Source organism: Aphelocoma coerulescens (assembly GCF_041296385.1).
Source record: "Aphelocoma coerulescens isolate FSJ_1873_10779 chromosome Z unlocalized genomic scaffold, UR_Acoe_1.0 ChrZ, whole genome shotgun sequence".
Taxonomy (NCBI): Eukaryota; Metazoa; Chordata; class Aves; order Passeriformes; family Corvidae; genus Aphelocoma; species Aphelocoma coerulescens.
Window position 1 is genome coordinate 58,798,650 of NW_027184085.1, and position 21,864 is coordinate 58,820,513.

Below are 21,864 nucleotides of genomic sequence, written 5' to 3' on the forward strand. Positions count from 1 at the left end.
GCAGTTACAAAATTATTTTACAGTAAAAACAATAACACTGCCAAACTAATGGTGACCTGTGAATTCAAACCTGAATCACAAATGTAGTATTTAAATTAAAAAAAAAAACAAACCCAAATAATTATTTCAGAACTATTTCCAGCCTCATATCCTCACATTCTTGATTTTCTGTGCTTTAAAAGAAAACAGATTCTTCTGTCACAGAACTGCAAATGGTCTTTTTCAAAATCTGAAAAAAATAGCTGCTACAGACCAAGTAGTAGAATATCTTTTTAATGTTAAGACAAAATTGTTACTTCACTGATTTTATATATATAACACTGCACAAAACTGCAGTGGCAAACAGATACAAAACCATGATTTATGTGTGGTGGTGAACAAACCTGCAGGAAATTAAAATTATTTTTTCCCCATGTAGTTCCAATGACCTCCTTGCTAATATTGCTTTATCACATAATTAATATTAACAAAGTAGCCCAAGGACACCATAGAGTTCACATTTCTGTCTTCACACAAGTTTTGTACAAGAAAGCTTAAAGAATATGGTATTCATTTGAATTTCTAGGCATAGTACTCTATTTTTTTAGTATGTCATACCAATCCTTCAAGACAGTTGCTAAAATACTGTTACATGGGTTGATGTGTCACTATCTTTAAAGTAAGGCTCAGTGAAAGTTTTCAGTAGCAAACTCTATCATGCTAACAAACTGCTCCAAGTGCAGTTAGCCACCCTCATTTATAAGCAACTATGGTAGACATCTCATACTGATCAAAGGCTCTGTATGTACTGAGTACCATACTCCTGCTGAATTTTTGTCACTTGGGCAAATCTCAACTTCAGCTCTTCACTTGGCCAAGCTAAAGGATTTGGTAATACATATTGTTTGTACCTGGTTGCTTAATCCACCTAAGGTAATTAAGTTTCAGATAATCTATAACAAGACCAGTTTAACTCAATCCCTTGCATTTTTTGAATTTTTAAGTTTGTTTGCTACATGAGCAAAGACTTTCTCTTTTAAGTGAGATCAGCACCATTTAGAAAAAAAAAAATTCATAACGATGTACAGTCTAATAAATTTGAGGATTACTACTGTGTACCTTATTGATGACGGGCTCCTCCACTGCAGAATTTTTCATGGTTTCATTGTGCTCCTCTAATGACTTCACCAAGGAAAGAACAACCACAGAACAAAGCATAAAGATAAGACATAACACGTGCAGTATCAAGGAAATCTTAATTCCTTGTTGTTTACCCCAACACAGGACAACTGAAACACAACAGCATGTTTGCACACACATCCACATATTTTACAAAGTAAGAATAATTAACAACTTCCAAACTCTGTTTTCAGTACAGAATACACAGTTTTACCTATTCCGTACTGTAACACCAGCTTGTCCATTGCAAAAGTCAAATTTCTTGAAAAATAAGCAATCTACACTGGCATTTTACCAGCAACAAGATAGAAAATAAAGCCAACACACCTATACTGTGTAAGGCTGTAAATGAGCCTACCTTGAAACATATAAAGAACATCTTAAGATTTTCCAAAATACCTGTTCATACAGCATAGAAGCATGGCTGTGTTAACATTAAGATATGATCAAAAATGGTGCACTTTTAAAGGCAAAAAGGAACAATTTTCCTTTTAACTGCACTCTGTAGTGAACACAATTAACCAACATTACTCAAACAAGCTAATATTCTAGTTGTGACAGGACGAAGACTAGGTCATGCACAACTCTCTGCTGACACGGCTTTACTAGTCATGAATATTCTTTCTCCTGCATGTTTAATTTGTTCACATCTGCTTCTTTCTCCTCCGTTTTCTGCTACTCCACAGTTTTTCTGTAATACCAGCAATTCTTTCAAAATCAGGAGTAGGGGTAAGTAAAAAAAAAAAGACCAACTAAAAAAGGAGAAAAAAATCCAAAAGCTCTTATAGAACCTAAAAACATTTAACTGCATTTGGAACTGGAATCCAGCTAGACACTGGGACAAATAATCAGGGACAGAAATAGTAACTGCTGTATGAGCATTTTTCTTATTAAAATTGAATCATAACGTGATTGTTATGGAAGCAGTGGATAAAAGCCAGGATGACTATGGTAGGGACAAACTAAAACTTTCACAACTTTGGCGGCTCATTAGGTTATTGGTTTTAATCTTTGAAATATTCAATTTTGTCATTCTTCTGAGGCAGCTTTTATACTGATCTTAAAAGGAGAGACTGACTGTAGCAACATTGTGCTAGTTGGCATTTTACAGTCAAAGTCTGATTATTTTTGTATTCTATGAAACAAAGGACAAGTATTTTTTGTACGAAATACTGCAGATTTGGAGTCATAGACAAGTACATTAACCACTCAAGCACCAGAAGTAAACAAGCCAGCCAAATAACTAAAGTGAAGTTGAGAGATTGACCTGCAACGTTTTCTGCATTTTATATACCATACCAACCTCATTTAGGCATCGCTTCTTTGTAAAAATATTTCTGATGAAAGTTTCCTGGACTTCTTCCTGTTTGACCAAGTATTGCCAGAGCCTCTTCACAGACAGTGCCACATGACTGCTAGACCTACAGAACAAAGTTGAATAAACATTTACATCATGCTCATACTTATTACAAGAGTGCAGTATTTTATATTCTAATAAAACTATAATCAGAAGAAATGCTGAAGCAAAACTACAGAGCTAGAGACAGTATACAAGGCCTATCTGAAAGCAGTTTAATACCCTCTTCCTGAAAAACTTACACGTGAGAGGAGGTGCAAAAGGAAGAAAAAAAAGAGTATGAGCATCTTCTCGCTCTATCCTGGGACAACTGAGAAAAATCTCTTCAAGAGATTACACAATGGTAAGCGCAGCACACAGATTATTTATTAGTCCAGCTCATTCTTTACAAAATGAATCATTTCTGTTTAGTCCTCACAAGTGATCTTTTCACATGGCCTATGAATGACTAACACTTCCTGCTAGGAACACATCATCAGCTGTGTAATTTCTCTGAAACATCCATGATTTTTCAGGAACAAAATTGAAAGGATTGTAGAATAAGACCAGAATTCAAATGTTTATGCTTATCCCTAGAAATGGCACACTCAAGCAAAAATTATAAATATACCTGCTTATGACAAGCCAAAATCCATCAAACTCTGAATTGCTTTAAATCATAATTTAAAAATAATACCAGACAGCAGATACGTGTTAAGATGGTCCCTTTTAATCAACTCAAGTTACTGCAAGTGTGACCATGATGAAACATTTTACAGTAAAAAACTAGACTGTCTGTATTCTGAAAGCCACAAGTAACAGTAAGATTAAAAAGGCAGAAATCTATTTTTAAAATGACACTTTAAGAGACTGAGCACACTCTTCTGGCTGAACATGCAATTATGGTAAGTCACAACTACGCAAATATTATAAATAATAAGTACTACTTCTTTGATTTTAGGTAACAATACTGATAAGAACGTGAAGTAACTTTATTACCTCTAAAGGTGGGGCAATTATTTAATTCACTGTGACTTAACCATAATTATCTCTCAAGGCAAATTTTTTATTCTTTATTTTGTTGTCAAACATACTTTTTCCAGAGACACTCAAAATCTGTTTGTTAAGCTTAAGTAAAAGAATCTAAAAAAATTAGAAACCGTGGTATGTTTTTCCTGCTCTTGCTTTTGACCAGAGATGCATGAAATATGACATGTACCCTCCATATTTCACATAGTTATTGAAGTTGCAATCTATCATGTGCACTAACAACCTAATGCTTGATTTGTATCAAAGATATTACAGTCAGTATTTAGAGGAATTAGACTCACCTGAAAGGAGTGTTCGTAGGCTCGAGTAAAGTTTTGTGGCGAAGCAATGCAGGACCAGCAGCGAGAGCATCTTCAGAAGCATGAACTGAAATATAATGTTGAGGTGGACCCCCATATAGCTCAAGACGTCGGAGAAGAACTTGTTCCCAGCGCTGTAAAGTTTTCAAAACTGCATGGCATATTGGGGAGCTAACTGGAAGCTCTAGAAAGACAAGTAAACAACAGTAAAACCCTTCCCCCTTCCATTATAACCTTGATGAAGATAATTCCAGCAGGCGAAGTCTGAAGTTTATTTCTAATATCTCCACAAGTTAAGCTTTATTCAAACCTTAAGTTGCTATTTGCAAGTATAAAAGGATGAACTGCTTTGTGCTTTCATTGCTAAAAAAACAAATAGATTTCTCCAATGCTGACATTGGAGAAATTAAATCATGGAACAGATCATCATGAAACAGATCCTCCTGGAAGCTCTCAATGCATATGGATGACAGGCAGGTGATAAGAGAAAGCTGACACAGCTTCATAAAGGGCAAATTGTGCGCAAGTCATCTATTAGTGGCATTCTGTTGTGAACTGACTGCACTGGAGGGCAAGGGAAGAGCAATTGATGTCCTCCACTTTTAACTTCTGTGAGGCCTCTGACTATGTCCCACACATATTTAATATTTACTTCTCAACTGGAGGAAAAAGGTGGACTGTTTGACAGCTAAGGAACTGGTTGAATGACCTCACCCAAAGAGCTACACTCAATAGTTCAATGTCCAAATGGAAATCAGTAAAAAGTGGCATCCCTCAGGGATGCATGTTGGGATTGGTACTGTTCCATCTCTGTGATAATGACACAGGCAGTGGTAGTGAGGGCACCCACAGGTAGCTGGCAGAGAGCACCAAGGTGAGAGGCGCAGTTGGTTTGCTGGAGGGAAGGGATGCCACCCACAGGGACCTTGGCAGACCTGAGGAGTGGGCCCATGTGACCCTCACAAGCTGCAACAAGGACAAGTACACCTGTGTCAGGGCAATCACCAGTACCAAAACTGAGTGGTGAATACACTGAGAGCAGCCCTGTGGAGAAGGACTTAGGGATACCAGTGGATGAAAAACTGGGCATGACCAATTTTGTATACTGGGCTGCATTAAAAGAAGGGTGGCCAGTAGGGCAAAGGAGGGAATTTGGCCCCTCTAATCTGCTCTTGTGATGCTCTACCTGCGGCACCACATCCAGGTATGGGGCCCCCACTATAGGAATGACAGGGACCTGTGGAGGGGATCAAACAGGTCAGAGGGCTGAAATACTTCTCCTATGGAGACAGGCTAGAGTGTCGGGGTTGTTCATCCTGGACTGGAGAAAGATCCAGGGACATAATATAGCAGCCTTTCAATATTTAAAGTAGACTTACAGGAAATACACAAAGAGACTTTTTACCAAGGCCTGTAGTGCTAGGGCAAGGAGTAATGGCTTCACACCAAGTGAGCAGATTTAGATCAGACAAAAGAAAGACATTTTTTATGATGAGGGCAGTGAGACACTAGAACCAGTTGCCAGAGAAGTTGTGGATGCTTCAGATGTGGGAGGTCATGTCAGATGAGACTTTGAGCAACACCATCTAGTGAAAGATGTCCCTGCCTACAAGGCGGTGGGCAGGGTTAAACCTAGATGATCTTTAAAGGTCTCTTCCAAAACTAAACCATTCTATGATTCTATGAAACAAGGAGTAAGAATGATGTTACTTCAAACTTCAACTACAAAAAAATTATAGTGTTTCCACAAGGAAATAAATATTGCAAACATTCCTACATGACTAACAAGCAAAGAAAACATAAGTATGCAGAGACCTCTGCTAACTACTAAGCATCCTCTTTCACCCACTCATCCACCCACCATGTCATTTCATAAATATACCTGTATGATAAACAGTATCAGAACATTTATTCCCATATCACTGAAAAACTAAGAACTTTTGGAGTAAAAGCTACAACATATATATATTATTCAACACATCACTGATTTTAAATGTGCTAATTAGGTATGAAGAGACAACTCTGCTGCTTATTACCTGAAAGATCATGTCCAGCCAAAGGGTAGAAAATCTTCAAATTGTGAAGTACCAGCTGAACCATTGCCAATCTCATCAGTGACCAACTAACAAGAAAGCACTAGTAAGTCATCTACTAATAGGAATATAATTTTCTCACTTATTCAATATTAGGTTTTAAATTTAGAGCTTCAAATCCTCATTATAAACTACTGAAAACTACAAACCATACTTCAGAATATTGTAAGTACTATTATAGGAATTCAAGTCACTATACCACATACTAATAAAATGAATAAAATAATTACTGTGAAAAATTAACTACTATGTCTAGATAACACACTGAAATATCCAGTAACTGGTATATTGTCTCAAAAATAAAAAAACAGAAATGCAAGTCTAGACGTGGCAGAATATCTTGCATTCTAAAGAGTCATTTACCTGTAAGAATTTGAATTAGAATGCTCTTGATTATGTGAATTTGATCCAAACATATCTCCATCAATGTCTTCATCATCTTCATCACTTTCCTGACTCTCTTCTGAATCATATTCCACTCTACTTTGTGATGAAAGAAAGGGCTAAAAATTTAAACAATATTCTGTAAGTGTCTTCTAGTCAACATCTCATTCTAAATTACCTTCTAAAACTTGAATCATTATAATGCTTAATGCTTTGTATAAAAAGCAGACATATCATCTGACTCAGTTTAGAAACATTTGGAGCTTGTACCTCATGAAAAGGGTAATTATCCATAAACAATACATACTTTAACAGCTTAACTACTTTTTACATTACTGAAAATTCTAATGCTGAAAATTAAAATGCTAATGTTTTCCAATTCTTATTATATTTTCATGCCAGATATATCAAACCAGACCGGGGACACACAGGCTTGTCAGACACAAGCCAAAACCATCAGGGTGTGCTCTCTTCAGTTCTTCTAACAGCTCAGAGAAATCCTATCCTCTCCCAACAGTGCTCAATATTTACAATCAGCCCATTATCAGTGCTTCAATGCGCTATTCAGTATTTTCAATTTCTTTTTTGTCCTTGTTCCTAAAATATGCTTACCTAATTTATTTTGCTTATGTAGGTAACATTTGATACAGAAATGTGCAGACAATTCAACAGAAGTATGTAACTTTCTACAAAGAAAGATCTGACACAATGGACTTAACAAGGCAACATAATTTGATTTCCAGTAGGCATGCAACATATGTTTCATCCTGTCGAAATTGATGGTGATGAGGGTGTGGGTTCGGTCGGGCCCGGCGGGGATGGACGGATGGAGGGAGACGAGAGATCTCTATAAGCAGGTCTTTGGAGCATGCAGTTTATTGCAGAGGGCGTGGGTACAGAGGCACTGCTTAGAGCTGCCAGCTGCAGCTCCAAGCAGGCCCAAGGTGTAGGAGAGAGAGAGATGAATCAAGAGCACTAGAGCAAGAGGCTGAGAGCTAAGAGAGTAAAGAGCAAGAGAGACAAACTAAGAGGAGAGCTGAATTAAGAGGAAGAAGAAGAGCAAGAGAGTTACTAAGAGAGCTACTAAGAGGAGAAGAGCATTACTAAGAGAGCGAGGTCCTTGTTACAATACAATAAATCATCTTCTGTAGTGAATATTCTAATTCTCACTAGCCAATCTAATACAAGGTACAAATCCTATAGCATTTACATACAGCCTATAAGAGTTATTACATTACCATAGAGTGTTACATTTTAACTTCTAAAAACTACTCCTTGGACCCCTTCTGCTGCGCTAGTAGGGTCTGCTCTGACCCTTGGACCTGTCTGCAAGCAGAGGGTATTGTTCAATCAAGAGGGGATTACCTTCAGCCGGCTATACCATTGTTTTCCAGTTGTTCAGTAACTAAGACTCTGTATCTCAAAGATGGCCTTCATTTCGATGTCGCTCACAGTTTTCATATTCCCAGAATCTTTTGTTAGGCAATCATATTTATAAGGCTTTCCTGTTTCATCTTCCCCAACATCATCCAGTTGAAAAAGCTGATAAAATGCTTCTCCCATTTCCTTGTTCCCCTAAATAGCTGACCCATATTTATCTACACATTTGTACTCTGCATTTATAAAAACCAATACAATTTGTTCATACCATTATCTGAAAACAAATTAATTGAATAACAACAGTTTTCAAGGAAACTGTTTCAAAAATATGAGCAGGCAGCATTTTAGAAAAAGCTAAACATGAGCAATAAAAATATGCAGATCCTATCAATACTTAGAATAATAACTAAGAAGAGAAAAAATAGCAATCCAAAAGTGACAGAAAACACCTAATTGTTCAAACAGCAAAAAAATTACCTTTGCAATGAAATAATCCCAGATGCTAAGTTCAGGAGGGATAAATCTTTCTTTATAAGATGATGATTGTTGGTCTACCAATGGCAATGCAGGCAACTGAGAACTCTCTTTTGGAGAGGTTTTTAATGAAAGCCTGTAAGGTTTTTGCTGTTTCTCTCCATCATCTATGGGAGAAGAAAATACAGTATGTTGCTTTAAACCATCTGCTTCACCTCCTGATTGCTCTTAATAAAGTGATTAATAATAAAAAGTAAAAATTTTCATCATTACATTTCAGAATTTTATCTTAGCATTCCTGTAACAATTAAACACAGAGAATGTTAATCCTCAAATGCATAAAACTAATGTGCAACTAGAATTCCAGAATGTAAAAACTCCCCGCACAAATAATACACCCATAACGGCATTAGAAGCTCTCTTCTTACAAAGGTGAATATTATTACACAAAAAATAATCTTGCAAAACTTAATTAATTAGAATTACTGAGTATTGATTATAATTACTTTTAAGACAAGCCAGGAGTCTTGCTTTTCAGAGTATATATTGCAAATATGTAAGCTTGCCATTCCTACTCCAACTTTTAACTCCATGTCTCCCTCTAGTGGAGATCTGTACTTTTTCTAAATGGTACAATTCTGCTAAATCTCTATGCCCTGACAATACATTTCTCCAGCAAATATAAAAGATCACATTTTAACTAACACAATCTAATATACACCTTATTAAACAGGGACAGATTAACTATTTGCAGTAACACCCTAAATCCTAGGAGTAGAGAGGTCCCCTCACTTGCCCCAACATTGACTTTCTTCCCACTAAGTGTCAATGGAAGGTTTTATTTACAGTCTTGATTACTACAGTACTCAAGGAAATAGTTTATCCAACCTTTCACGAATACCTTAACACAGTTGTATCACCTGATATCCTGAAGTAATTTTGGATCTTGTTAGGATCATATTCCAATACAGTCTTCCTATTAGTAGAGGAAGAATGATACTGTCACTGATTGTCACTGTCCCTGTCTCCAAACACATCAGAAGTGAAAGTGACAAGAGAGAAAAGACACTGTATTTGGAGAGTTGTTGGCCATCTTTCATAACAGACAAAATGGATTTGAATCAATTTCCTACTTGATTGTAAAAGGTGAGGGTTGTGTTTGGGTTTTTTTGTTCTTGTTCAGCTGGGGGTTGTTTTAAGATTTTTTGTTCAAATAGATACATGTAATGTCCAGAGATCAGTTTCTACAGTGAAGGAGTGGGTTCAAGACTTAGGTAAAACAAAGAAAGATAAAATATGAAGATAAAAAGGAAGTTGATTTTTTGAACTTTGTTTTGGAGTCCACAGAACTTCCAACACCTATTTAACTGAGTCAGTTTTCTTAAGCAGAAGGGAGTATGGGTTGCCTTATGATCGAACAGCACTAATAAGTAGGAGCCAAGAAAGCAATTCTGTAGGCTTAAAGAGCTCACCTGATGAACAGATATCCCTGTCACTGAGTTCAACCATCAACATGTTGGGCCAGACCGGTTGCAAGGATGAACTAATATGAACATCACAAATGCATGTCTTTTATTATTGTTTTAACTTTCCTATTCCCTTCTGCCACCAAGGGCCAACAAAACTAACTACCACTGCAGCTTCCAAAATTACCTTCTGTAAATAATGCTGGGGATGGCAAAAGAAGAGTCAGCACACCTATGTGTTCCTGGAGTATACTACCCCAAAGAAGTATCTCCTATACCCTCATTTTTTTAATGTTTTATCCACAGGAAACTTTCTGAGTCTTGATAGGTGCCTGACAGGACTGTCCTTCAAAACTCTTATGGGTATTCCAATCAACTGAAAACAGAAGGTCTAACACTCTGAACAAGAGAAAAAGTGGTAATTTACAAACAGGTATTTCCATATATAAGACTTATTTGCTCACAACACATACTGAGCTAACTGTAAGATTTAAATACATAGTGTTAAAAAATTTCCACGTTTTTTATACCTCACCATGTTTTGTTTTCTTCAAATGGACAAATTCTCTGTACTCACACTAGTTGATGGAATTTATCCATTATTCCTGATCATTTCTGGACCAGGAATAAACATGTTATTCCAAGACGCAGAAAGATTTTTGACCCCATATGAAGAGAACATTATCATCACAAGCAGCTGAACTACTGTGCTGGTTGTGGCTGGGGTAGAGTTAACTTTCTTCACAGTGGCTAATATAGGGCTGTGTTTTGGATTAGTGCTGAACACAGGGCTGATAACACAGAGATGTTTTGTTTTGCTGAGCAGGGCTTACACAGAGCCAAGGCCTTTTCTGCTGTTTGTACTTCCACACTGGTGAGGGAGTTGGGGGTGCATGGGAAGTTGGGAGGAGACACAGCTGGGACAGGGGACCCCAACTGACCAAAGGGATATTCCAGACCATGTGACATCATGGTCAGTGCTTAAAGTGGGGGAAAGCAAGATGAAGGTGGAGGACATTTGGAGAGATTGTGTTTGTCTTCCCAAGTCCCCACTGCACATGATGGGGCCCTGCTCTCTTGGAGATGGCTGAACACCTTCCTGCCACTGGGAAGCAGTCAATTAATTCCTTGTTTTGCTTTATTTGCATGCACAACTTTTGGTTTTGCTATTAAATTGTCTTGATCTCAACACATGAGTTTTCTCTATCTTTTACCCTTCCCATTTTCTACATGATTCCACCAGTGGGGGAATGAGTGAGCAGCTGCCTGGGGCTTGGCTGATGGCTGGAGTTAAACCACAATAGCTACAAAATAATTTATATATGGAATCTAATAAAAGATGAAGACATCTTATCTTTCATCTTGAAACAGGAATATCATAACACTATGTGTTGGGATAGTATTTGAAATCCACTTACCTGTTCTAAAAGTCAAAACCACAATAACTGCAGTACAAAACATTTTCATTTCATTATTTAAAGCTTATCAGTTAAGAAAGAGCATGCACATGCATCACTATGAATTTTTAGCTAATTTTTAGCAACTGCTTAAAAAAAAAAGAAATTCACTAGGCATGAAATAAGGAACAAGTGTTGCATGATACAGAAATGAGCAAGTATATGCCTGCAGGTTGTTTTTCTAAGCAGAATTCAAAAAGAAAGTGTTTCACTTTTAAAAAGTACTTTATTCCTTTCTGTTGGATCACTCTTTGTATTTTTAAGAATACTGCAGGCTAGCCGTTGGAAAAAAATTCAGTATTTAAGGCAAATGAAAGTAAAACCACCTAAGTGGTTTGAAAAACATTACAAATACAAATTTCCTTCTATACATTGTAAAAGAAATTAAGTACATTAAAAAATTAATTAAAATTCTGACTGTCATTTGGGATTGGGATTTCAAATTACCAACTACATGGCCTTTCATATTTCTTATATATTTCTAGTTAAAACTCCTTTAGTTGCTTTTTTTTTTTTTTGAAGCATTTATCTTTTCTCCCATTTTAATTATAAGACAAATACAAAATTTATGTTATTTCCCAAGAATATTGGACTGTTTCAGACAAGGAAAATCCCTTAATTTCTGCCAGGTTCTAAGACATGCAGTGATAATCAAAAGATCTGTTACCCCACTTCAACCCTCCCAGGAAGAGCTAAAACACATATTTCTTTCAACTTCCCTTCATTTGCTCTTGCAGCATGGAATAACTGAATATATTAAATGAATCTATGGATTTCTAACTGTTAAAGGTCAAATTCTTCCTTAAGAACCTTCTGGATGATAGAGAATTTACCATCTCTATATAGACTTAAATTATAAACAGTTTTCTAAGGTAGTTTTCAAGAGAAATACAGTAAATATGACACTGAAAAAATCTACTGTAATCAAAAACAAGGTTCTTTTTCAGATGATAATTGCCTCTTGGAAAAAAAAACATCACGTGCTAGTTCTGTTTGCTACAATCATTTGCTGCAACTGCAAAAACATAACTGAAAAGTATAGTGCTCTGAAAAGCATTCAAACTGCTGTGTTTTGTCTGATCTTTATGTGACAGAGGCAATAAAACCGATTTTTCATAAAAAACTAATTCCTAATAGAGGTTAGGAATTTTTAAGACTACTAGGTACTTGGTTTTGGTTCCTGTTTTCACAGTTTAAGAGAAAGACCATATTTATTTAAGTGAAATTTTATACTCAAAGCTACTATGTGCTCAAGTCAACTAAAGCAAAGAGCAGAAAGGGAAATAACTTTATTGACCAATGCTGTACATAGTGTTATGATCTCTTAAAATAAGTTTCAAATTTGGAGATCAACATCCACATTCAGGTATGTACTAAAGGACTGGATGGGAGGCAAGAAGGAGAGGACATGTATAGCCTTATTGCATTAGAAATATTAGCATTCAGAACTTTTAGCTTTTGATCTCCATTTGAGAGTGGAAACACTCCACAAAAATCTAAAAGTAAACATAAGGGAAAAGAGTCTAGTTAAGCGTAACAAAATGGTAAGCTATAGAAAAGATCTAAATAATATTATGGAAGAATATGGCATAGTTGACTTGAACAAGCATTTCAGTCACTTCTCAGTATTTGTTTCTGGTGTCAGAAACAGTAAAGGCACAAAAATATAGCTGATTTTAATCCTAATCCCTCTGCTTCTTTGGAAGTCTGGGGGTTTTCTTCTTTCTTCACCCACCATTTTTTTTTTAATGTGACAGAGAAAAGATTTTTGAGAAATACCTTTCCCCCAAATTTGCTTTGCATAAACACACATTAAAACAAATAATAACCCACTGAATCCTAGAATTACATAGGTTGAAAGACACCTGGTCCAACCCCTTGCTCGGAACAGGGCTGACTTAATTGATGGCCTAGTTTGTTCAAGTTTTTGAGTAATTGCAAAGATAGAGACTCCACCACCCCTCTAGGCCCTTTTCTAGTGATTAGCCCTACAAACCAGTATTTAAAGATGTCCCTTCTGCCCTTAAATTTTTAGTTTGAGCTTCTGGATTCTTCCAGCAACGGTTTTATTAAACCTGTGATCAGACAGCCAGCACTCCTTCTTAAGAAAAACATACAGCAGACAGGCTATATTTAGTATACATTTCAGAATACACTTCTTTGTAAAAATACTTATCACTTTAAATCAGTGGTAAACCATTAACACAGCTTAGTACACAGTTACCAACACCAAGTTAGCAGAGTTGCCAACAAAAGCCAGTTATGGCTTCTGACAATTCTGTAACAGCAAACATATTTACCTTACCAGAGTCATAAAGAGAAATCTTTATTCAATACCACAGAGAAAGCTAATCAGATCTAGCATAAGAGCTCACTTTTGGTTAAAGATCTCTACTCCAAAAACACTTTCCTAAAAGTTTGATGAAGATACTTAAACAAGCCGCATTTACAGTTTTCCTTGAATGCAAGGTAAGACATTTTGATATGTAACATATATCTAATATAAATAATAAAAATTTTTAAAAATATATAAAGTTACATTTTATCTCTCTACATATATATTCAGATGTTATTTAGAAAGTCAACACAGTTTAAGTAAATTTATCTTTACAAAATCTTCCTTTAAAAAACTTGGTTAATGGTAGCATTTTTGCTCTTGGTTTTATAGAAGTCCAACTAAATTAAAAAGCATGTAACCGTACCAAAATAAAACCATTACAGGAATTCATTCTGGATGTGAGGATAATTTATCATTACCTGAATTTGAAACTTGAAGGTTGTTTGCTTTTCTAAAGGGTTCTTAGAATATCAAATTTGAATATCAACAAGACACCTTTCGTTTGTAATGTCTGGAATGAATACTTAGAAATCCACATGCATAATAATGCTTATATTCAAAAAGCAAAACAAGCAGCTCTCCAACAAAGATATGAAACACTTCTGATCTTTTCAAACCATGGTTAAAGTAATTATATATTTAATATTGATTTCAAATGAAGAGCTGTAAGAATATGACAGCACTAGCAATTTTCTTTTTTAAAAATGCCCAATTCATGTGCTTCTTTAATTACAAACTTTTACTTCAAATTTTGATGTCATGGCTTGCAAACAGAAGTTTTTCTGTCTTTCTGCATATGCAAAAAAAAAACCACACATAGCAAACTGCATGTAGAGGCCTAGTACTAAATCTAGGATCTTGCCTGAAGGTTTGGTAGGACTATGAGTACTGAAGGAGGTAAGGGATTTGGAAAACCCCACGCATTCCATGGAGAACACTACTACCTGATGTGGGCTAGGCATTGGGAAGTGCCTACCTGTCAAAGAGAGAAAACATACTGTATTCATAAAATGGGAATATATTCCAGTTATGAGAGAACTGGAAAGCTTTAAAATAAACAAAAAACTAGGCTGTAATAGTATTGGAAACTCTCTAAGATCAACTTAACTCCCTCATATTAGAGCAGCTGTGCTACTTGGAAACCTTATTTCAGTAGCATTCACTTCTGCTTCACTATTCTCTTCTACACAGTATCTACATCAATAATTTAAGATCCTTGTTTTTCTATGCCAATCCAAAACCATACCAAATTCTTATTGAACACAAACTACTTAAAGTAATTAAGCTTTCAGCAGTCACATAATTTTCTTAAAAAACCCAGAAGACAAATATACATAAAACAAGAGAACTGACCAGTTTTCGTCTTTAATTGCTGTTGTCCTTTGCTGGGCGTATGAGCTCCTCCTCCAAAGATAGCAGACCACATTTTGTTGTTAAGTGGATGAGCCATAATTCTATACAGCTCGTTGCTAGAATGTGTTGCAAGGCCATGGATGAACAGACTGAGATAGACTGCAGTCAGAATTTCACAAAGTAGAACTGTGAGACCTGGCTGGGCTTCCTCACCAGCAGAATTCAAGAGACGTATTAGAGCTGTCATTCCTGTTTATATAAAACAAACATATTCTTTAAGAAAGCACATATGTGTGTGTAAACATACTCCAAACTACCATGGGTGTTTTGTCTGGCAATCTCTGTTACTTAGTAGTTTCTAGTGTAGAAAAATTCTAAGTTCTAGACATGGAAATCTAAGTTGAAAACTGCAGGAGAAGGAGGCATGCTCTTTATTTTTAACAATTTATTCATTTTTTAGCTTCACATTTTGGACTAATGGTTAAAGAAATGTATAACAATTATTCTATTATTATAACTACATTATAATCCTATAAATTGAAATTCTATCTTCCCACTTTACAGTGGTAAAACCAATCAAAAGCCATGGGCATCAACTTGCACTACATGGTCTGGCAAGTGTTTTTTCTTAGGAGCAAGGACGTACTATACTGGTGCTCCAGGAGGAGCAAGTAGAGCACAAGACACAACTTTATCCTACTTCCTGTTTAGTTGCTCCCTACTAGATCCAGCAGTAACAGTTTTTGGCTAAAGAAAGCAATATAAACAAACTGGACTTAGTGAATAATCAGAAGCACTAACTTAAGAGGATCTGAAAAAAAACCCCAACATTTTAATCAAATAACTCAATTTTACCACACAGCTATTACAAATACTACTAGAAAGTTCAGAGCACACCCACATGCTCATACAGATAACTCAGTTTTCCTTAAGAGGAAAGAAACAAATCAAGTCCAGATACCTGGCCACTGAGCAGGTGATGTGTTGGGAGTCACTGTTTCTTCTAAGCTTGTTGTTCTTAAAGAATGATGCTGAGTTAACAGGACTGTCTGATACACTGTCCCAGTGAACTGATTTGCCTGAAATGAGCTGTGAAACAGAAAAGCAGGAAATCGTACTTATTTTAAAAAGTTATGGTTACAACTATTCAAGTGATAGCACTTTCTACAGGTAGGCAAGTGTCAATACTGCCTTCTGGTGCCCTATCTATTATCACAACTGCAATGAGACAGTTGTCTAAAAATCACTTTGCACAGACTTTACCTGTAGCTGTGGCCATCACAGAGACATTGGTAGATGCAAGCAGAGAGCGATGCTGCTAAGGTATGCATGACATATATCTGTAAGACAAAGTTTTACAGAACATATTACACCCAAAGTAACCTGTGGTTAGTATCACAGCCTTTCACTCTGCATAGAGATTTGTAACAAGCACTGGACATGGAAGGTGTAAGTACTTCTCTTACAAAGCCACTTTTCTCTTCAGAATTTATATCAGACAAATCAGTTCACTTTGCAATTAAAAGGATGGGGGAAAACTCACCCCACCAACACATAATCACAGATCAGCTCTATCTGAAATGCTTTCAGCTAATAAACAGCAACATATTAAGCCTGTATAAAACAGTACTAAGAATTACACCCTAAGACAGTGTCAGTTTGCTGGCTCAGAATACAAAGACTTAATTTCAGAATGAGAACTATAATGTAGCTTACTTTTTGACCAATTCTTATGCAGCTCTTGGACACACACTCAATTTACTCAGTATCACACTGATCAGTGCTTTTAACATAGCGATACTTTTCTCCTAATCTATCCTGAAACACACTTAGGTAAAAAGCTAGAGAGTCTGTTGATCATAAAGGTTCCATTAAAACAAAAACAGTTTATTATATTTATTTTTTTGCTACCTCTAAAACAAAGCTAACTAGGAACTAAGCAGTCTTTTAGTGTTCTCCAGAAATCCTTAGTAAAAGCAGACATGATTTGGGACCTAAAAAATACAAAACTTTAGGAAAGACTAAGTTTTATTTCCAGTCAAACGTTAAATACAGGAGAAATCTTACAGAAATTATTTTTAAAAACTACTATACAAACACATACACTATTTCACAAAAAAGTCTGGGTTTCCTGAACTTTGCTGACTACCAGTTTTTATACCTCAACATTTAATTTTACTTAGGTCTAAGAATGAAATGCAGAATTTGCCATTAACAAAACAGAAGTAACAATCATATTGTCATAAAGACAGATACGATGCTGATGATGTAGCATAACATGTTTTCCACAATAATGTCCTCTTGGACAAATATCCATTTCTGAGAGAGGCCAATCTACAACAGCTTGTTGAACCAGATGCTCAACACCTCAACAATGAGTAATGATCAGTAACAGCTCAAGACAAGTACTACAGAAAATGTTTATCGTTCATGGTTTTATTATTTGCCACAGATAGGCACAGCACAAAGTTTTCATGCTGTCAGAAAAAAATTTGTGACTTCAGCAAACTAGATAATAACAACAAAACAACTGTAAAAGAATACATACCTTGCTGTTCTGAGTATCTGGATGAGGTGGTGAATCAAGGTTTACTATAGCATGTAATATATCATGAGTTAAATTGCCAAGATGTAGCAATGGATTAGCCACCACTGTTTTGGCACTAGCTGTGCAAGCAAATAGGAGAGGTATGGAGCTTTGTTCTGGTGGAGGGCTGGAAGGTATCTGTACTGACTGCTCCTAAAAACAAGCAAGAAACACACAGAGAAAGCAACAGTACATATTCTTTAAGGGAACATAAGAACTTTTGAAAGAGGGAAAAGGATTCTAAAAACCAACAACAAAAATTAACAATCTACAAAAACCATAACCTGTTAAAAACAGATGTAGATTTATTACTAAACAGGCGTATGCTATAGCAGGAAAACTTAAAAAATATTACAAAACACTTCAAATAAATCTAAAAACCTGAAGCAGAGAAAACACAACCTAAGCTCCCCCACATACCTGCTGAGATTCCTGCAACAGCAGAATTAATTCCATTCTGACAGATGCCAAGCCTCCACCATGTGAGCCATGAAGTATACAGTAACTAAGGAACATTCTTAGGAGTGACTGGTATTTCAAAAGCCACTGACGTCTTTTCTGAAAGTCTTCTTTCTGTAGCATAGTTTTTTGCTGGTCAGCAAAGTCTTCAGTGTTTTCATGTAATGTAGCTTCCCCTGGCATTCCTCGAATTCCTGGCTGTATCTCTTCTAATTCAATACCATAATCACAGGTCTTCTGAAGAGCTACCACTTCTCTCTCAAGCCACTGGTAAAGCTGATACCGCAACTTTCCACCATCTACTTCATAGCCAGTGGACAGTGTACGAAGCTCCACAGTAAGGATTTTGAGGCATGCTCTAAACTTCAGCTGTGCTGAAAGGATATCTTCTGATGGACTTAGAATATCTTTGTCATCAACTACACTAAAAGATTCTGTGTAGCTAGAACTTGTCTCATGTAGTTTTTCAGTTTTCTTCAGAGGTTTTAGCTCTTTCATTACCAGGGAAGAATCTTCACTCTCATCATTTTCATCACTGTCTGACTGTAGTTGAAATTGTTCATCTTGGAATAGAGCACTTGGTTGGCTCCAATCAAAGGAAAGAGTGGAACTTGAATGCTTTTCTGATGAACAATCTGAAGATGAACCTAGACCATTGAATACCGGCTGTGACCAATCAATACTGGAAGCTTGATCTTTTGTTTCAAACTCTTTAACTGGAGAATATGATGAGAAATCTTTACCAGTATCCATTAAACTAGGGGATTTACTGAATGACTTTGACCTCTTGACAACTTTGGGCATCTTTGATAACACTTCTAAGGCTAACATAGGACAACCAGATTTTAGATGAGCATATGCAGTGGTGAAAAACAGCCGTCTTTCACCTAGGTTGATTTTGTCAGCTAATCCATTTTCTACTGTTAGGCAAATGTGTGTGGAAGATGTATCAGAAGAGCCAAAATGACGTCTCAGCAAGAGAGGATGTGTTCTTAAGTAGTTATAGAAGTTAAACACTGCAGGGTTGCAACTTGATGAGCCATCTCCATCTGAAAAGATATGGCAGCATAAGGAAAATCTACCACTCCATATGAAATAACCGATTTGCAAAGTCCTAAATTCATCAGAAGGCTTTTAGGTCTTAATATCAATTCTATTGTCTACTTCATACATCCATTCTACTGTTTACTTCACTGTACCCTTCTTTGCAGCTTTATCATTTGAATACTTCAGTGGGGAGGAGATTGCCAAACCTACTAAAAAGAAGCAGGGTGGGGCAGCAGGCAAGACTTTCTAAATTAAAACAGCTGCTATTTCTTTTCCTTGTAGTCAGCCCGGTTTTACTGCAGCCAAACAAGACTACTTTTCTGTTCATTTTAGATTTCTGAAGTCTCCATCTTCCATCTCTGAATGACAAAAAGGTGTTATATCTTACAAATTTTTACTTAAAAGTCCTTTTTAAAAAGTTTGGATTGGTATATTTCTTTTGTCTACATCTTTAAAGAAATGCAACTTTCAATAAAACTAGGAAAACTGTAACATTTATACATAATGCTGGCAGTATTACATACAAGTAAATGAATTACACAACAGTGCAACACCTAGTCATTTTATTTTCATGTCCACAAGAAGAAAAACCCTGAAGAGATAGGAGCATCAGCACAGGATGATTCACACAGCTTTCAAAGGGTTCAGGATAGCTGAAATAAACGCTTACTCTCTCGAGCTCTGTCAGGAGTTGTGGCACAACTGATGACAGTTAACAGAGAGAGGTACATTAAAAAGCACCTTCTAGGTAAGAAAAAAAACAAGACACCACAAACAAGCCAATGAACTGACCACAGAAGAATTACACAGAATCACAGAATAACTTTAAAATTATTTTACACAGAAAGATGGGACCAAGATAGAAACAACCAAACATTATATTCCTCATTTGCTCAAAATCATCCTGAGGCACGTAACTTTCTAGTGAAATCAGTTTCACAAATTAGTTACCCAGTTTTAAGTATTTGAGCCCTCATTTATTCCCTTCCAATTTCTCTCAGCAGCCAGGACTGAAACCAGCTAACCACCAAGAACTTGAAGCATTTAACTTCAGTGAAAACACTACCTTCAGGAAACAATACAATTGATTCTTAGAAGGCCTATAAAGCCAGCAAATGAACATAGACATTAACTGCTCTAGAAGACTCACATGCTGTCAGGATGCACATAGGCCTCCTTGTTCCATAAGAAGTTTCAAAATCTTTCTGTTGGGAGTTTATTATTGTAGTCAACTGTTTTTACCAAGGATTAAAAGCTACAAAACACCATGTCTTTCAGACTCTCCTATGTAACTGGACAATCAGAATTTTTTTTTAGGCTGTGATGAAGTAAAATTAATTAAGAAGTTACTTTGTCTCTTTAAACCACTTCTGGAAAAACAGCTGCATTACTGCAGGGTCATTCCATTATCCTGATATTCACATGCTTAAAGGACAAAGTATGTATTCATGGGATACAGGATAATAACAATACAGTCACTATGTTTGCAATTAAAGTCCACATGCATTGCTGCAGCAAGCTAATTACTAACAATGGTGAGGAACTGTGTGGCTTTGTTCAGATGACACTTTAAGAAATGGTGGTTGAAATGAACATGTAGTTAAAACCAATCTAACAGGCCAAATTCTTGTATTCTTACCTCCTTCATCTTCAACAGAATGTTTAATTAAAGTGTCAAGAGCCTTGCTATAATCTTCCAAAATCCAGTATGCCATACTTCGCAGAAAGGGGTCACAGTGTATGTTTCCTGAGCTCTCTTTTCCAGTAGACACACTTCCCAGAACTCTCTTCTGCAGTACAGATTTGTAAGTACTAGACACTTCAAACTCCGATTCATAAAGTCTTGATATTACAAGAGCCAACTGAATGTCATGCAGTTTTTCAAGGCAGACCTAATTGAAAGTAAGTATATTTAAATGACCAAACTTTGTAATTTTACCTCAGTTTAAAATGATTACAGGGCAGGAAGTGAAATAAATCTGCTCAGATTAAAGTAAGTTGGTCTATCAACTCCATAAAAAGTGAGCAGGAAGTATACAGAACAGATGTAGCTAACTATTACATGCAAGAGCTGATTTGCATTTCTTCAGTTTAGATATGGCATGACAACAGATCTTTGAAATTGACTGGCTTCAATAGATCACTGTCAATGTGCACATGCCACCTCCTACCTCTTGATTCTGGTTGTTTTAGTTACAAAGCTTTACAGAACAAATCCTTCATTATCAAAGGGATTAATTTCCTCACAATATTGCAATTCAAACAGACCGAGGACATAATTTTTGTTTGTTTTGGTTTTTGTAAAGGGATTCTAGGAGCTAATCTACATCACTGCCGAAACACCACGTCTGGAACTTCCTAATAAGAAACTATGCTGTCTTCATATAGGACAGGGTAGACAATCTGAAAGGAAACTAATGGTAGGTAGGCTCCTTAGTATTAGAGCAGAGAAATTACCCATGTCACTTTTCAGTGTCACTAATATGACGGTTAAAAAGGATTCAGCATGTAAAGATGAAGGTTTTGTATTTGTCATTAATTTGGGGTGGGAAAGAAGAGCACAGATTGAAAGCATAAGAAGCTTCAGGGGTCATACTAATGCAAAATGCAAACCACATTCAGTCTATTTGTATATTTGGGACAATGTAACAGTCTTAAACATAAAAAAAATTTATTACCTCCACTGCATCTTTTAAGTGTCCTGCCAACAAGAAAAATGCTGCAGAATGTTCAAAACGCTGTTTGCCAAGCAAAGAAAAAGCATTTTTTAATGCTGCTTTACGCCATCTGTCCTCAGTGAAGTTGTTTCCAAAAAACTGTGTCATTTTAGTATCTTTTTGGGACCTGCATATCAAACATAATTGATAAAAACATGTTACATTTTCTTAGATGTACTATGGTTCTTCATTTCCTCAGATGTCAGTATAATTTTACACAGATCTCACATCAGGAAATGCAGAGTCTCTCACCACACTGGGAGTTA

The 21,864-nt window shown here is 36.2% G+C and overlaps 1 protein-coding gene across 3 annotated transcripts in view; it reads right to left on the reverse strand.

Annotated features, from left to right (window-relative positions):
* The window catches only part of DMXL1 (Dmx like 1), a 78,521-nt gene that overhangs the window by 14,619 nt on the left and 42,038 nt on the right, over positions 1-21,864 (reverse strand). For 2 of the 3 annotated variants that reach the window (XM_069002347.1, XM_069002345.1), the window contains exons 22-34: positions 21,560-21,725; positions 20,521-20,773; positions 17,796-18,883; positions 17,337-17,528; positions 16,052-16,128; positions 15,750-15,877; positions 14,789-15,037; positions 8,178-8,341; positions 6,300-6,439; positions 5,880-5,965; positions 3,826-4,027; positions 2,462-2,579; positions 1,099-1,161 (exon numbers count right to left, since the gene is read on the reverse strand). In XM_069002347.1, coding sequence (XP_068858448.1) covers positions 1,099-1,161; positions 2,462-2,579; positions 3,826-4,027; positions 5,880-5,965; positions 6,300-6,439; positions 8,178-8,341; positions 14,789-15,037; positions 15,750-15,877; positions 16,052-16,128; positions 17,337-17,528; positions 17,796-18,883; positions 20,521-20,773; positions 21,560-21,725 — 2,926 coding nt within the window. Of the gene's footprint in view, positions 1-1,098; positions 1,162-2,461; positions 2,580-3,825; positions 4,028-5,879; positions 5,966-6,299; positions 6,440-8,177; positions 8,342-14,297; positions 14,412-14,788; positions 15,038-15,749; positions 15,878-16,051; positions 16,129-17,336; positions 17,529-17,795; positions 18,884-20,520; positions 20,774-21,559; positions 21,726-21,864 lie in introns of all 3 variants that reach the window. The other variant, XM_069002348.1, reaches the window with a different exon arrangement.